General features: G+C 40.6%; 1 protein-coding gene across 4 annotated transcripts in view; it reads right to left on the bottom strand.

Moving 5' to 3' along the window:
• arhgap42b (Rho GTPase activating protein 42b) overlaps positions 1–18,741 on the bottom strand; it is an 87,189-nt gene extending 68,448 nt beyond the window's left edge. For 2 of the 4 annotated variants that reach the window (XM_033630520.2, XM_033630521.2), the window contains exon 1: positions 18,352–18,741. In XM_033630520.2, the coding sequence (XP_033486411.1) occupies positions 18,352–18,505 (154 nt within the window). In that variant the 5' untranslated portion in view covers positions 18,506–18,741. The remainder of the gene's footprint in view (positions 1–18,351) is intronic. The other 2 variants (XM_033630522.2, XM_033630523.2) reach the window with 1 other exon arrangement.
• Between the last annotated feature and the right edge of the window lie 297 nt (positions 18,742–19,038).

Raw genomic sequence — 19,038 nt, 5'->3', positions numbered from 1 at the left:
GTTTGTCTGACCACTCGTAAATGTTGCTGAGTCGGCCTCGAGTGCCACTAAATGGAACTTTTCCAGAAGATGTATTGTGCCAGTGATGTGGTCCTATCAGTCCTGCTTTGACTCAAAAGCTGCTGATTTGAAATCAATAGCTAGCTGCAGTTGTCTGGATATGCTCACAGGGCCATCAATAATGGATGATGTTTTAGCTCAGACGTTCAGACAGCCCCAACTTCAAAAAAACAAAGCTATGTTACTGTCAGCTGAATGCACTGTTTCATTACAGCCACAAAATACAAAGAAACGAGGAAACCTTAACATAACTAAATTAATAAGATCATCTGGCCATTGCTTTCTTTGTAATAATTCTAAGTAACAGTATCCAATATACTGTAAAGTCTGGCAACCCAGCCAGTGTAGAATATCTCAAACTGTTGACAAGAAGGTCCTATGTAGCAGTCCAATTAGTTTTGTTTACTTATTCTTGAGTCAGATAAGTGCTATTTTAAATAAAATTAATGAGGCCATAATTTAGTAATTTAGCCAAAGTTCTTCTATGGCTGCTTGTGTTGTGACAACATTTAACATTACAGGTGCTCGGTTCCTTTTTTAAAATGAAAAATATTCATGTGATATCTGCTACTGCACTAGGTGGAAAATTCCGAACACCGCATCACCTTAACAAACCAAAAACAATGATCATTTTAGCATTTTATCATTAGCATGTCACAGCGACAGCTCCCATTGGGCTTTGACAGCGCTCCCGCATCAAGGGCTCATGGGAGATGTGGTCGAGACAGCTGCTGGAGCAGACTCTGACACAGAAGTGGGACAGTGCTTTGGCTCTTTATTCCTGTGTAACAAAATACTACACTACCCACACGGTCCCTTCTGCTAGTTACTCACTCACCTCATTTGGAGCAGCGAGGGAACTGATGACGAGCGACGCCATCGAAAATAATACGAATAATCACCACTATCAGTCATGCTCACTCTTTAGTTCTCTGCAGCTGCATCCTGTGCAGGCACATACGCATCCCTGCTGCTTGCTTTTGCTTTTGCTGGCTTTAAATTATGTTTAATAGGAAGAGAGAGAAAACAGAGCTTGAAGAGCAAAAATTTGGGCATGTGCCTCTTGAATATATAATGTAAGGCTTGCTGTTTTTTCTACAGAACATTATATGTATCCAAATTATGACTGATCCTAAGCAGAAAAGATTAGAATTTGCTGAAACACTAACTTTTATTTTTGCATGTCCAATCTAAAGTAATGCACTTTAAAAGGATAGTTCAGATCTTTTTAAGTGGAACTGTATGAGGTACTTATCCATAGTCAGGGTATTACAAACAGTAAATGACAGTTGATGTGGCTCCAGTTTAGAGAAGCAGGTTGGAGTGCTGCCACGGAAGCTAAGCAATCTGCTGCTGTGGAGGGGTCAACAACAAAATGTATTTTAGCCACCTTAAAAATCACTATCAGTTTAAGTGTATGCTGTATTTAGAATATTTTCACCACTTTTCCTTGACGTCAGTGATTTCCGATGGGAAACTGAAACCGTTTCATTCCTCTTCTCAAAGCCAGACTCTATTGAGAAAAACAGTGATTCAACATCACTGAACACACGTGCAGCTGGTCTGTTTGTGTTATTGTGTGACTTTGGATTTTGAAAGTGTTAGTTCAGATTCAAAAGTCACGCAAAAGCACAAAATAGCTGACTGAGGTAGTGGTAGACGAGCTGCTCTCGTGTTCAGTGAGCTAAAATGTTTCTTCGTCTGGTGGCTTTGATGAGCGCACAGATAAGGAACTGAAGCCAGGTTCCTCATCAAAAAGGGCTGTCTGCAGTTAAGTAAAGCAGTTGAAAATATTCTCAATATAGCATACTCTTTTAATACTGCCTGCATCTCCAAACGGGGGGTATGCTGACCGACATCTCCTGTAGGTAACAGACTGACTGTAGATAAGTAACTCAAACAACCCCACTTCAAAAGATCAGAAATATCCCTTTAATAGTCTACTGTAATTATGCTATATGGTTTCAGAGACAGCAGACACTAGCAGAACCTAGGGAAATATTGTTGCCTCCATGATAGGGCTCTCTGTTAACACCCTGTTGCTGCGGCAGTAGCCTACCTCAATGCCTGAATATTTACCATATTTTAACTAAGAAAATGCTCAAGAAGACCTGGTGCAACAATTTTGTGTTTATTTTCTATTCCTATGCATTATTTACTAAGTTCGGGAATCACCACAAATGATTTTGGCCCTCTGCTCATTAGTGGGGACTGCAGAAAATATTGCTCAAGCAGTTACAAAGAAACCAACTCACTTTAAGTGATCACAAGAGCAAGAAGCAGAGATAAATGGAAAAGGAATCAGTATAAAGGAAGATAAATGAACAGCTTACATTTTTTAACCTTAGGCAAGCAGTAAAGGCATAATCAGTGTGACACACTCCAGGTTGTGGAAACAATGCCGGCAAAGACCCTCAGCTTTCAGGCTGCTTACATACTTATTGTTAGTATTCTGCATCCAAATATTTACGTCCACGGATGAATTAAGTTTTTGTGTAGCAGCGTTTTAACTATGCAAATCAAATTTTGGTAAACTAAGTGACGGGGCAAGTGCATTAAAAACTCAAAAACTCCATTAAGTACTCCACTTTTCATGGTGATGGGGCTCTGTGCCGGCTTGTCATGCTTTTACTGGCCATATTACAATGACTAGATTAAATTACACCTCTCAGGTTATACTGATGCAATACAGGGACATAAAGCAGCAGGACAGATAAGCTTCCATCCCAGAAGAAAGGGAGAAAATAAGGCATAAAAGATAGAAAAAAAGAGGCACCTTCATCAGGTGTATAGAAAGTAGAGACTTCATGGTTCCCCAGATATTTCATCTTACTCCTCTACATCTCCTCTGACAGAAGCAGGAATTTGGTGCATTCTACTTTGAGTATGTGTGGTGAAAAAGAGCTGTTCTGTTCGGGGGAGTAATAAAAGGAAAGAAGCGTAACTTTGATTCAGTCTGAATCTGAAGATGTTATTTACCACATGAAGTGAAACACTGAAATGAGAAAAGAAAGAGCTATTGCGGCACAAGTAACAGAGGTTACAAAAAATAAACACAAAAACAACAAAAAAAACCCAGCCTATTTAAAAAAATTGACTCATTAATACAGTATTTATACCACCACCACCTTAAAATAGTGCCTTCTAATTTTATTACACCCAGCAAACATTTTATCATACCCTGCATGCAATATTCCTAACACCGTCTTTGACCTGCAGTAATGATTCTTCACACAGCGGGCAGGCACAAAGGCGGAACAAAGAGAACGGTACTTATGGTGTGCCGTCCTCCTATGCAGGTTTTAATCAAACAGAAGAGCTCTGATTGCCCAGCCAAGACATGACGGGATAGAGCAACTACCCAAGTTAGTGCCCAGTGTGTGTGAGATGTGTGAGAAGACTATGGCTGTCAGTCACCACACAGCAGCGCCCCCTGGGTACACCCTTTATCTTGTCTCCAGGGCAACCACATACCACCAAATTCCATCTGCTGACAACCTCTGACAAAACACAGACAACACTGCAGGAAAAGTCTAGAGTTTTCGGGCAAATGGCTAAAGTGCATGCTTACCTCAGTAACTATGAGGACAAGGATTATAATTTAGGGACACACAGAAATTCTTCAACAACAATTTAGATATTCACAGTTTGACATACACAAACTAGCTATATGTAATTCTGGGGTTTTCTATCTATTATCTGATGATATGTGGCTATAATAACACTAATGCTTTATGACAATGTATTTTCTCTTGCCTCAATGTATAATCATGCAACAAATAATTACATCTATATCATTAAATGTTTTGTATGCAACATTCAGAGCATTAACATAGCAGCACACCACTATTTGCTGTGTAAAGATTAAGTGGAGTAATGGAGTCCTGAGCAGAGAATGAAGTCCTGCCCCTCTGTCTGAGTTGTTATCTGAGCTTCTCTGGGGTCTGTCATGGTAAACTGGTCTGGAGCTGTTTGTGCATGTTAGTGCGTGTGTGTATCCCACTGGCTAGCTCATTACTGCTGCTTTGCATGGGGTATAGCCCACCCTCTGGTAATCACATGGTTAACACCCTTAGAGCCGTTTCATAGTTGAGGCACGCAACGCGAGCAAGCGACGCGGGCAACGCACTTCCTTGCGACACGGGTGACACCGCGGGTGAAATGCAATACATCGCCCGTGCAATAGGGGGTAGCAGAGTCACCGGTACATTCCGGCTAGCTAGTACTTCTGTAGCTAGCTAGTACTGCTATTTTATTAGAGTGCAGGGTTTGTAAAGTTCTTCCTCCTCGCCCACCATATTTCATAAATGCTTCTTCTGTGAGTAACAAAAACTTGTTAATTTCAAGTATGGAGCCTATCCCAGCTGACATTGGGCAAGAGGTGGGATTCACCCTTGACAGGTCGCCAGACTATCGCAGGGCTAACACATAGAGACAGACAACCATTCACGCTTGCATTCACAACTTCGGCCAATTTAGAGTCATCGATTAACCTGCATGTCTTTGGACTGTGGGAGGAAGCCGGAGTACCCAGAGTAAACCCACGCTGACATGGGGAGAATATGCAAACTCCGCACAGAAGGGCTCCCGTCTGGGATGGAACCAGGAACCCTCTTGCTATGAGGCGACAGTGCTAACCACCACACCACTGTGTACAATACAACAATACAAAACACACATATTTTTGCCCAGAAGGACATCATATATTATAACTTCAATATCTAAAAAGCACTCCAATTAAAAAGGTGTCTTAAACTAAGTTGAATTCCAATTAGCAGCATTTGTCTTTTAATTGCTTCATGTTTCAATGCTATGTGAAAAAATGCCTCCGAGGACACCGAGGCATTTGGACCCAAATTGCAAGGGCATTGGTCATAAAACAGCTAAACTGCTAAATAAACAGTTTTGAAAAAACACACTGCCAAACAGAGACAAACAGCACTAACAAAGAGCAAACAAAGAGCTTGGAATAAACCAATAGTTACATTACAAACATGCTCTTGCACAAACTAACTCCAAAGTCGTTTTTTCACAAAGTTTTCTTGCTATTTTGTCTAAAGACAGACACTTTGGCAGCAAGCTTATAAATTATAGTATTTCAAGCCATTTCATGCTAGAACATCAATGTAGCGCACTTCCAGCACTCTGTGTTATGTGACTGACATGCTCATCCCAACACTAATTACTAAGCAGCATCCTTGTTGTGCTTTCACTCCTACGAATATTCTTAGGGGCTTTAATGAAGTGCTTTAACACACAAATTAGTGCTGAAAAGCTTTTAAAACCTCAAGTCACGGGCATAAATGTGCTCCATTAAAAAGCAACAATCTGCAAGATAAAGAATTCATCTTCGGCTTTTGCTAAACAGCTACACATTTACCGTTCCCCTCAAATGACTCAGAATGCACTCAAGGTATTTTCTGTTTAATATTTACAAGGCACGTTCTCAAACTTCACTATACATGTTTGTCTTTTTTTGAGACCGACAAACAAAGGCGTACTGCAGCAATGCACTTCTTTTGTACAGACACTGTCTGTCTGTACATCAACATCATAGTGCGCAACTCCATAGCTTTTTTTATCTTGTCAGTGAGACACTGCTGATTTCAGATGAGAAGGTCTTCAAAGGGGAATGTCTCTATGCACCCAGCTTAACGAGAGACGGAGGGATCTCTTTGATGCAACAGTAGGGTGCATTGTGCCACTTTGATTCCATTTGGAGGGATTGTAACGGGGGAGCGGGCCTTCAGGTAAGGCCTCTTCCACCTGCTTACTTTTACACTCGCCTGTCAGTCGCCCAGCAGGAGAGGGAGAAGAACTGTGTGAAGAGGGCCAACCAGACGGGCCCTTGCACTCCTGGAGCATACTGAACATTTCCCACTGTCGGCCGCTGCCTGAAACAAAGCCTTATCTAATAACTTCACACTCGCTGCCGTAGTAGCACACAGTAACTTTAAGCAGCAGTTGGTCAATGTGTGAACTAATTCTTAAGTGGCAGAGAGCTCTTAATATGGCTGAATAAAACATGAAAGAGACAACAGAGCACAGTCTCTGGGGTGCAGTGATACAGCCTACAGTATACTTTACTGTTAAAATGCCTGTTGGTGTAGCTATTAAAACAGTTTACACACGGCTGATTTCCAAAGCAAGTAGGGAAGTTTGGGGTGGTGTAATGACATGTTGGGCATTAAAACTTGGAATTTAAAGGGATACGTTGCTGATTTTCAACCTGCTTTGTATCATAACAATGTGGGTAGTATGTGTAAATTAGCTATGGTAAACTTCCCTTCATGTTGCCAGTGCCCAGTTCTTCCTACTCTTTTGCCAGCCAAGATTTTTGCTGACTCTAGGACTGTTGCTCAAATACACATTGTACTTCCTCATTTTTGTGTGCCTGCCAACACAAAGAATAAAGAAGCGAATCGAGAGAGAAAGCTATCCCCCCACCGCCACCACCAACCCCACATCCCCTCCCAACTTATAGCAACCGATAAAACTACGCCTGACGTCTGTCAATCATTTTTTTGAACATTAGAGCCCCTGATGGTTTAAAACCTTTCATCCCCGTTCAGGTTAGCGGAGTGCTAAACTGGATGTTCCCTTTTGTATTGGCCCCATTTTGTGGAGGATCCAGGTAATTTCATACTGTGGTAATCAAGCTTTTTTTGTCATGACGCTCCACTGAGCAACTTTCTAAGAGTAAGCAGGGTCCTGTCTCAAACGCTGTCCTCACCTCCTACCCAGGTCTCTTTGTACATCCGTATGTCACCCACCAGAGGGAGGGTTTATTGTTTGGTCCAGTGTGGCACAATGCATTCTAGTAATTGCAGGTTTTCTACCTCTTTGAGCAAAAGCAATTGCACCAAATTCAAAAGTATTTGTGTCTTTCTACTGCACAGACAGAACAGTTTCTTAAAAAGACCATCTTCACAGCTTTAACTTCTTTTTAGATCCATGACACTCAAGCAAACTATGTCTCTGGTATTTTGATGGCATAAACATAACGAGTAGTCTATAATACCTAATTAACAGCAATCTACTGTATGTGTGCTACTCAGTTACATCAACCAATTTAAATATTTTTGTAATAATGCACAGGTCACTGATGATCAAAGTAAGACAGGGTGAAATATACTTTTTATAACCACCTATCCCTGCAGAATACACTTCTGCATTCATCTATCTAAATTGTTTAAAACTATTGAAGAAATGGAAGACACTGACGCCGGGTCTTTGATATGAGGCTGATGCAATGCTACAGCCTGTTCTTAAGCTCCAAAGAAAAAGATCAGAGTTATTAGCCCTGCAATTCTGCTGGAATGAAAAAAAGGCAGTCAGGCCAGCCTCTACCATTTATCACCACGTCTGCAGCCTTTAGACTGAGTTGAGAGATTTTCGTTCAGAAGAATCACAGACAACACATCTGACACAACTTCTGACAGAGATGAACTTCCCTCTCAAAGAAAAAGCACTCAGGAAAAAAAATAAGCAGAATTTCACATTTGTAGTAATAGTTGGCATCGCACTTTTCACAAATAACATTTCACAAAACGTCTATTTTAGGAGAGGCCTTCTTGCTTTTATCAAGGCAAGAACGATTAACATAGAGCATTCTGCAAAGTAAGACAATAAAAAAAAGGTGTGCAAAACTAATTTAAACCTCCCCATTGTCCAAAACAATTTCTGCTAAAACTTGGCAACCCATGGGGCCAGGTGCTGGTGACTGTCTGATGTGCCATCCAAAGTCTGTGTTTAGCATCTGCGTAGGTTGACATGCAAACTCACCATCTCTTACCACAAATTTACTGGTTCCTCACAAGAATGTATCACACACTCCTACTGTTTATCAGCCAAGTCTGCGTGCTTTGTTGTCAACAGGGAGCCTCCACAAATCATGTGGTTCCATAGGCAAAACTACTGCAAGACAGGGCTGGGCAGTATAACAATATTATCAATATCATGGTATGAGACCAGATATGGTCTTAGATTTTGGGTATCATATAATTGTGAGGCTGCATTACAGTAACATAATGTAACTTCTGAATTAACCAGACTGTTACAGCTGTTCTATTATTTGCCTTCACTAGGGCTGTCGCTGTGATGAAATTTCCCTGCGGTGAACAGCGTTCAGAAACAGCGTGATGTGCCATATTACTTCATTTTTTGTTGTTTTTTATTCTAATTTTAGCTCTTTGTACATAAGCTTAATTGTTAAAACAATAAAAACACTTGTTCACTGTTAAATGCAGAAGGGCAATGAGTCGCAATAAGGGGTGCAGCAGTGCTAAGCTGAGACACTGCGGTTATGTCTGGTTGCTATGATACAGAATATGGGCGAAGGTAAAAATATCAGCACAAGGTAGTGTGGGGTCGTTGATGAAGGCAAGGCCGACACACACTGGGAGAAAGGACGGACCCACCAAACTGTGGATTCAGTGATAAGTTTTCCTCCATTGTTGTTTTTCAGTGATGTGATGGTTGGTCTTTGTGGGATTTGTCCTGTCTCTTTTCTGCTGTGATTGAACAGCTGGGTAAAAGTGATGCACAGCTGCAGGTTTTCACCCAAAGTTGAAAACTTTTCAACTCTCAGTGCAAGAAAAAAATGGCAAATGAGCAGTTCATCATGCTGATGGCATTTGTAGCAAAGTGTAAATACCTTAAAACTTCTATTAGTAGCCCAGGCTATTATTTGCTTAAATTGCTGAACTCAACAGGCTCATATTTAGGACAGGTGCCTAATGAGATGGGCCTTTAATTCCTTTCACACAAAACTATTGCTCAGCACAGATGGGAAATGCAATACAGTTGTTTATTTTAACCAGTTTGATTATTACTTGTATAAAAATTAGGCTTTGAATAACACATCAATTATGAATCATTCATTTGATCTAGCTCTGAGAGACAGCGCATCAGAGAGAGATAGAGTTATCCAGGGATTACAGTAACTCGCATACCGGTAAAACACCATTTTATCCAGTTAAAACAGTATTCACAACTTGGAATAATTTCTATGAAAAACCCTTTTGAATCTTTTGATAGAATATGAAGGAAAATGAATAACTTATGGGGTTATCGAGGAATGAACTCATATTCTGACTATATTACTGCTTCAAAGGTAGGAAGTCACCACTTTTTTCATCTCTCGTTTACCATGTTCGTATATCTCAATGAATTACTGTCTTCTTTGGTGCTCTTTCAATAAAATGAAATGTTTAAACTGTGGAAAATCTAACGGAGCTGACAAAATTTAGCATTTCCATATTGGCAAAAGTTTAAACATTTATATTTGTATGTGCAATACAAATAACTAAGGTTAGCTCCAGTGGGTAGCTGACAACCTGTTTTATACATCCAAAAAACTGCTTTGCAAACAGTTCGGGCATCTAATTGAGACAGGCGTTTATTTGTTAAAATGTGTAGCCACACCAGGCTAGTAAAAGGGACTGGGTGTTTAATTGGGACTAGGCTTGAAAAATCATGAACATGCAGAATTGACGGTTGTTTGCCATCACTTGCAGATGGGTTGTCAAAAGCATGGTATTGCAATATTACTGTTATCATGACAGCTCTAGCCTTTACACACTCAGTCACATATCCACATTACTGATAATTCATTCATTCATTTTCCGTAACTGCTTATCCTGTTATGGGTCGCGGAGGGGCTGAAGCCTATCCCCTTGACACTGGGCGAGAGGCGGGGTACGCCCTGGACGGGACACCAGACTATCGCAGGGCTAACGCACAGAGATGGCCAATTTAGAGTCACCAAATAACCTTTAGACTGTGGGAGGAAGCCATTCAAGGCTCTCTAAGTCTTCCTAAGCTTGAAACGTTTTTGTCACATACAGCAAACATCTCCTCATGATCCGCTAGCTACATGTCCTCTGAATATGCTGTGAAAAAGTCCGGTCTCTGTAGGCAGCCCAGGCTCCGCAAATGGCAACAAAAACATTTGGGTCCAGGCTGCACCAACCAGCCAGCGCGAGACCAGCGAAAGCAAGCACACACTAGTGTTGCACGGTATACCGGTACTAAAATAGTAGAGTAGAGTACTAGAGTATTCCAAACGGTACTATACTGCATTTGGAAAATACCGGTACTTTGAAATTAATTCAATTCATTAATTTAGTTCATTTATTTTACTCATTTATGCACACAAATGCCTTTCTTGTTCCTGTTGGAGCACAGATTGCGCAAGTGGTGTGTATGACAACACCTGTATCCACATTTGCAGCTGGCGCACGTGAAAAAAGGCAAGAGAAAATCTGAATCACAAAGGGAGACAACACGAGACAACACAAACTTGGTGGAACATTTGAGTTACCAAACCGTGACGCCCATACCGAGGTACTTACCGAACCATGATTTTTTTGGTATCGTTACACCCCTACTATTTATTGTTCTAAAGGTTTGTATCCAAAAGGACTTTTCCTTAGGAAAAGTACCGAAGAGTATCAAAAAGTATCGAAATTCATATTGGTATTGGTACCGAAACAAAGATTTTGGTATCGTGACAACACTAGCACACACACATGAACACAGTGCCCATGTATCACGGTCTCGCGCAAGCGCACACAGGTGAACGCAGTGCCCAGAGAGGCAGTTAGAGTTACAGGCTACAATGAGGCTAAAAACAGAGTTCAAATGACGTTTTTCCAAACAACTTTTTATGTCGGTGCTTCAGGACACTTGGATCACTACGGGCGAGCAGTATGGAGATATGTTTTGGTTTCAATTATGTGTTTTTGGACGAGCTAGCTCTGTTGTGTTTGATAACATTGTTGAACGTAATCAGAAGTGAAGCCCAACAGTGCTTAGCGTGCCTTTAACACAGGGAGAACATGCAAACTCCACACTGAGGGGCTCCCCCACCCCAAGGCTCAAACCCCCCACCTCAGACTCGAACCAGGAACCCTCTTGCTGTGAGGCAACAATGCTAAGCACTGCATCACTATGCCACCATCAATGATAATCATTTATTACCCTATACTATTGTCGTGCTATGGATTGAAGTACTTGGTCAAATATATCATGACACATTTTTTTTCCATATTACCCAGTCCTACTGCAAATACAATGTAACCAAGTTCATCTTAATACACCAACACTGCATTTTAGGAGACACACCACTTAGCTTAAATGAAAGGAACACTTCTTAATAGTGAATTTTTAATGTTGTGGAGGAGAAACACAAACGCATCACCTTATCTTTTTCAGTCTGAAGAAGCAACAAAAGCGCCAGCGTGCAATGCCAGCCGACTGCAAGCATTAGGATGGTGTGCTCGGTGTGACAATCACTTTGACTGACAGAATAACAACAGAGTTACTTCAGAACAGACCTCAAATCTGGAGTCTAACACATTTCCCTGCACAGTCTGAGGGGAAGCAGCTTTTAGGAATACAACGTCTAATCCTTTTATCAAAATCTGTCCACAAAAACACCCGAGTCCCTTGCAGTGCTGCATGAGCTCTGCTTACCGCTTCGCTCAGCTTTATTGCTAAACAAGTCACATAATGTACTCCTGTATTTCATTTCCATTACATGAGTTCAAATTCATCAAAGCAGCCAAAGCAGCAGCAATACATTATAAATGGTATAATCCTGCAACACACAGCCTGTTTTACAGTCACAGTCCGACACACGCACATACACAGAAAACACATAGACACACACCCACACTGAAGCAGAATGATGTCCGGCCAAATGCTATCAGAGGGAGGATGGGGGATGTTATACAAGCATGTTTACAGGACATTTCCTGTGGCTGAGCCTTGGGAGCATCATCTGTCCTCAGACAAACAAACAGTCAGAGTTCCCAACGCTATTGTGAAATCACTTTAAACAAAAAGCCTCCATGTCATGTCTTCATTTAATGGAATAACAGTCCCTAATTAAGGCTATATTAAGTTGCGTGACTACCTTAAAATTATGCAGGCACAGTTGGAACAAGTAAAGATGCTGTTTACACACTTGCTAAATACTGTAGTTTTTATAATAACACCCGTGCGTGTCAGCCATTCATTACTGCATGCATCCCAGGGAGGAAGCATCACTCTGGCTGGTGAGCAGGCGTGGGCATGGGGTGGTGGTGGCAGAGACTCACAGTCAGCTAACATAATAATGGGCTGTCTTCTAGTTTAGACTGAGCTAATCCGGCTGCATTCTTAAAAGCTTATGGAAATTAAATGCTTACTCGGATTCATGAATCTTCTTTTAAAAAGGCAACATTCTTTTAAAATGTTTAAGTAATAACTGTGAAGTTTCAAACGTGTAATTACACCTTAAATTTGAGAGTTATTTCAGTTATGCAGAAAATGTAAGCTCCAGGCCTAAACAGCGGATATCTGGAGGAAGGGCAACGATGCACAAAGCACATGCTCTACCTGCTACCACTACCAGCGAGGAACAAGCAGTTGGCTCATTATTTTACAAATTTGTACAAATTATGTGTGAAGGACACAAGCCATCGCAGATAGGCTGCCCGAGCCTGAGCGAGCCTCAGAGGACTCCATCACTGCACTGGGACCAGCTGTGGGCCTTCAGCTCACTGTGGTTTTTCATACATATTTATCAATGACATTAAATTCTGACCCATATTGTGCATGTTCTACGGCGCAAAATGTAATATGTCACACAATAATGTTTGTGGCTTGGCAGCGCCACTTGGAACAGCTATGAACAATACTGGATTTTTTGCCAGCAACTCAGTTTAAGCCGATCTGTAGAAAACATGGACGGAGCAACTGTGACATCACCCGTAGCCCCCTGAAAGGATGTTGTAAAGCTTGTCCTCTAAATCAAATTGGCCTCCTGTATAGCAGCCACTCTCAGGACACAGGCTCATACAGCAGCCAACTGTACGCTACAGGCTCAGTGTGAAATGACAAAAGCCAAGTGTTTGTTGAAAAAAAATTATATTAATCTAGCGAGCTAAACAGTCTCAAATATTTTTCTTGGGAGCTGGCCAGTCAGTCCACGGCTAAAAGGCTAATGAATATTGGATTTACAGTACATGACAGGTGGTGAGAAAAAAGGCTGCAAATGGAATGCCCGTGGTGCTCTGTGTGCATTTGATGTAAGTGATAAAACATGATGAGGTGTTCTGATATACAACAATGATGGATGAGGTGCGGGGGAACAAAATATTCCACTGCCATGTCCAATATATAGAAAACCTCATGTGAGCTACAATGGATTTTTTTCCCCTCAATTTTCCATGGTTATTTATGCGATTATTTGCTAACATGAATATCATTTAACTAGCTGCTGGCAGTGGCTTCATACGCAATATACAGAAATGAGAATGGTATCAATCTTCTCTCAGTGAGGAAGAGAATAAACATTTCCCAGAGAGTTTACTTATTTAAGGCACTTTTGATTCATTTAGTCATCGTTTAAACCACTGGTTCAACATTTTCCCTTAGAGGACCCCTTTTCTATCATTGAGTAAACTGAAGACTGCTGACTTATTGGTATATTTTATGGATATTTCACATTATATTCGATGCGTAACAGCAACAGAACAGAACAACTAATAAATTGTACAATTAATTCAAATAGTGAGCACAATAACTGCAGGAAATTTGTGTAAAACAAGCAATTTGGATGCAGATTGTTTCTTTTGAGTACTGCATCAGATGTGTTTGCCTGGTGTTTTTAGGAACGTTTCATGCAGTTCTCTGTCTGTATTGTGTATGTTTTTAATTTTTCACAATAATGAATACTTAATAGGCTTCTTTTTTTGAACAAACAGAGTGTTTTCTTCTGCCTGATGCTTGGCCATTTTTCGCAGAGAATGAAGACTCTGTGAATAAAGCTTTTGTTCAGGTCTTTCACTGTGCCCTTATCTTGTGAGGTTTCTTTTAAGTTCATAACTGAGTAATAATCCAGACTTTAGAAATCATAATTTAGTTTTCTTTACAGATATAAATGAAATGCTGAGACACAGGCCTACTGTATATTTTTTAGAAAAACAACCCTCTAACAACCCATGGCGACGGCCAAATGAAGCTTTGACGACACCTAGGTTGGGAACCAGTAGTTTCAACCACAGGGTCTTTTCAGAGTGTATTTTCACTTTTTATTTCACAATGAAAGTGAGTCCATTGTGAGTAAGACTCATACAAGTCACCATTCTGATCATAAGGCTTCACTTCCTCCACGGTTATCTCCTCAACTGTAGCTGAAAACTAAGGGTTTCTGGTCTTAATCCTGTCTAATAGCCAAAATCTTTTCAGACGGAGGTCCCTGAAGCGAAATCTTATCAAATGGAGGTCAGTGACTTAATGTGCATCAATTTATGGGTTCTTGGCATGAAAAAGGTTGAGAACTACTGGTTTAGACCATCACTTAGTCACAGCAAAACAACAACAACAACAAAAATGACATTGTGGTTGATTTTTTACCTGTACCAAACTGATATTTTGAGCATCCTATGCTACCCTTCCTCTCACCATTTGAACAGCGACAGATTTCAAGAAAACAACATTCGTCTCCATGATACCTGGCTACCTGACCAAGTGCTTTGTAGACACACTTACCTACCACATCTAAAATGTATCATTAATTTGCCTTGTATCTGTGGTTTCTCCCACCCCTACTCACAAAAGGGATAATTAGTACCTTCAGTGTATTCAATTACAGCAGTCAAGCAGGGGGATTAATAAAAGTCAGCGGCTGTTATTTACACCAGGTGTGAACAGTCAGTGCCAGCCACAGATTGGGCCTTGTATCGCAGCAGCATTTGCAGCATCTGCGGATTGATGCTATCACACCTGGAGGAAATTATCCATGCATAGCAACAAATACATAAATTCAAAATGTAATGGGATTTTGGAAAGTTTAGACCACATTACGAGCATTAATAAATACATTATAATGCAGATATGACTAAGACGACATTTTTTTTATTACTATGTTTATATATAGAGGAGGTAAACTGTTACAGACATTAATAAATGACATATATTTAGATCAAGAGCCTCTTTTTTATCCTCAAAGCTGATATTACCTCCCTTTATGACTTCATTATTTCAGCTACAACCAACAGACAACCCTGTAAAATTCAATTCTCATTACTATATGGTTAATCCAAGAAACAAGCAACCACACCGAAGTGTCTTTAAACATATGAGTGACTTTTCATTCACATAGCATAGACACGTATACTACACACACATTAAGTTCTGTGCACGTATCAGAAACTACAGCAGTTTCAATAATGTGTAGCACCATTTTACAGGTGATGTATTAACATGAAAACCAACCTTGGCTCAACGGGCCTCATTCACACGAGACAGCACATGTGAACACTGATGAATTATGGTACACTATTCAGTTTTGAAACATGAGACGATTACTATTAAAAAAAGGGTCCATTAAAGGTCTCCCAGTAATGTCACCACTGATGGCGGGTCATAAAGGGTCATAAACCCTCTGTGGCGTCCTAAGTTAAAGACCATCAATAATTTACTTCCCTCTCCTCACTTCCTGCGCTCTCACCCCGCCTCTGACTGAAACTGGACTTTCCCGCTAACTGTTCACCCTCCTTACTACAAATACAAGATAAATACAACCCAAATTCTTTCCTATAACTGGTTGAGACAGGGCCAAGTTTTTGGGTTAAGTAAAATATTAGTTTACACAATGAGGTTCATCATTTGTTTATTTACATTCCTTTATTTTAACTTTTAAAAGACAAGTTACCTGGGGCAAGTGGGATCCAACAGGGCCTTAGCTGTACATTTTTTTCTGCATTAATAAACTAATCAAAAGCAATCAAAGTCTCACTTCACTTCACTCTGTCTTGTATGCATAACACAACGTGGAGCATTAAGGTCTAATTTGGTATTAAACCGCATGGACCTTTGACATCCTGCTACTGAGTATCTGTCATGAATAAACCATTCAGCAGGGTATTCCTGTCCACCTGTGGTGCCCTGCCCACTGACTGAACAGCCTTCCTGCAGAAAAGGTATGAAATAAGTTTGGCCTTCGGTTGCCCTCAGAACTTGTAGATTCTTACAGTGCCGGTGCAGCATGATGATCCAGATACTACGTGATCCTCAGTGTTTTTGTTTACATCTAACATTCCCATAGAGACAGGGAACTGGAACAGTGAAAGCAAAAAAATCAATTATCTTAATAACACAAACTGTTGCCATCTTAAATGTCACTTTGGTTAACCAGTGTGGCCCAAGTAAAGTAAATGCTTTACTCTGTAGTTTGTGTTCATTTGTCCATCCATGTCTTCATCATGCTCAAAATTTAAGATGTCAGACTGAATTTAAAGGAAAAATAATTTTAAAAAATGGGATACTGAACACATGATTTTCCTATATTTAAAGTAACTGATTAGTCCAAGATAGTTGATTATCCCCCCAAAAACCTATCATGTGTAAGGACAATATGTTCATTTTTTAAAATAACTTTTATAACAGTGGCTTTGCCTCATTACAACTCAGTTCAGTGCTTACTAGAGCTGCAACGATTAATCGACTAGTTGTCAACTAACACATTAATTGCCATCTAATTTGATAATTGGTTACTGGATTAAATATTTTTAAGAAAAAAATGTTTCAGCTTCTTAAATGTGAACATTTTTGGTTTCCTTAGTAAACCAATTATCTTTGGGTCATGGATAAAATAAGACATTTGAGGACGTCATCATGGGCTTTGGGAAACACTGATTGACATTTTTCAACATTTTCTGACATGTTATAGACCGCATAACTAATTGGTTAATCAAGAAAATAATAGACACACATCGACATTTGCTCTTTTTACCACCTTTTCTTAAAAAACCTATAAAATCAATCAGTCTTTGCCTTTTTTGTGCAGCCATTTGCATCGAGCACTGTTAAACACTCCAGGAAACAGTGATGTCACTGCTAAATAACACAACAGATTACTCTCTCTGGCACAGCTACACTTAAATAAACTGACACAGTAAAAATGGAATCAAACGTTTTCTAAAAGTCTGATCTTTGCAGTCAAGCCATCGGCTGTTTGAAATTATTTGGATTCTTCATCGCTGGTTCGGAAACACAGACAGACCCTGAAGAGTTCATTGGAGGCACAAGATCAGTCAACAGTTTTCAACAGTGAAAATTATCATTAGTCGCAGTCCTAGAGCTAACAACAAACTAGGTCTACCTTCACCTCATGGTATGATGTGCATTCCTTCTTGTCTGAATATTTTGCGCACCAAAACAATGTCGCGTGTTGGCGATTAATGTGCTGAATGTTAAAACAAATAAAATGTAAATATTTGATGCTTTAATGGGATATTGAAGCTTTACTGAGTCACTGCATCATCCTTAAGAGCAGCAAAAGGCAAAAACACATACAGTACATACAGTGAAGCAATGGTGACGACAGAAATGAATACTTTCTCCCACTCAGAGTTGACAGGACCATGCTAGGTGGAACCGTGAAAGAAATTATTATTGCACTGATTGATGGCTTAGTGAGTGCACTGCAACACACTGTGCTGTGGCCTTCCCATCCTCTCCCAAGCCGGCTATTTTCCATATTTATTAGGCCTATATTTCTAATCTTTCTCCATTTCACAGACACACTTTCTGATGTGAGCACACCAAACTCCCATTCCTTCAGGGATCCGGCAGAACAGGAAGTCCACTTTAATCAGCAGAGAGGAATTTGAGATTGAGCTTGGAATTTGAGAGAACAATGACCCATGACAAAGTGCTCGCATCCTCATGGAGCACACAGCTCTCACTCACACAGTCATTAAGGAAACTTTTCACTCACTTCCCGATAAGTGACTTGAAAGCCTGTGAGGGTAAAAGCATCTTTCATTAATGGAAAGAAGTGAATCCCACCTCTGCACTAATGATCTCCATAGGCCTGGATGTGGCCTTATGACGAGGTATCACAGCAGAAAGTGTTAGACTGATCTTTCCTCTGTGAGACAAGCCTATGCATGCATGCAGTGTAGTCAGGGAGGAACACAAAGAGGCAAACAAATGTCCTGAAATTACAACAAACCTCAGAATAATGAATTACGTGTGGCCTCTGTGCAGATTTCAACCCTTTCACAGGCAATATAAATGTGTCCCAGTGAGGGAGCACGGGGGTATTCAGCTCCCGGTGGCTTGGCTTCAAAGAGGGGACGGAAGCATTCACACACACCAACACAGTAGACTTAAACAAGCTGTAATGAATGCATCCTCTAATTACGGCTCGCCTGTGGCTTTCAGGTAGTTACAGTATGAAGAGATGGTTTGTTGAGCCGTAGGAGCGGAGAAAGGCCGTGTTGGGCTACTTACTCTTGAGCGCAGTGATTAGCATATTCCCATCCTTGATGAGCTCTTTGATGAATTTATTTGTCCGCTCCAGCTCGATTTCATGGCATTTGAGACGCTCTCTGAAGTCCGGACTGTCCAGGAACGAGTCGCTGAACTCCAAAGTGGGGAGTCCCATTGTGGCTCTACGACAACAGCTGCCTTTACGAACTTAACTCGGCATAGAAGAGTTTGTAGGCTACTTGGCATCACGTAGCTCCGATGTGATACAGCAGTCTCCAAGTTCCCCCAAAAAAAGTTTTCCTGCTCCGCTTAGTTGCTCACTTCCGCTTTGATTCTCTCCTACCTATCATAAAAACTAGTGGTCGTGTGACTCCTGCTGGTTAGTTTAGGATGGTTTACAGCAGTTTATGGTCCATCTCTGACTCACAGTCAGGGACTAGATTTTATCCGTCAGCCTTGTTCAAAGTGAAAACACTGTAAAAAATGTCAGTGTTTCCTATTAGTTCCACGTTATTGATATGTAGCAGGGGCGTAGGTTTCGTTTCCACATTGGGGGGGACATACAGTATATGAAGGCGGGGGGAGGGGGGTTCCTCTGCCAGAAAATTCTGAGCATCAAATACTTAAAGCTACAGTCGATAGCTTTCATAAAAATTTATTTTTCATGTTTTACTGTCAATATATTCACACAGCACTAAATAAGACCAA

This window comes from Epinephelus lanceolatus, chromosome 4 (assembly GCF_041903045.1).
Source record: "Epinephelus lanceolatus isolate andai-2023 chromosome 4, ASM4190304v1, whole genome shotgun sequence".
Taxonomy (NCBI): Eukaryota; Metazoa; Chordata; class Actinopteri; order Perciformes; family Serranidae; genus Epinephelus; species Epinephelus lanceolatus.
Note: the sequence above shows the minus strand (reverse complement) of the source record. Positions and strands in the feature narration are given on the sequence as shown.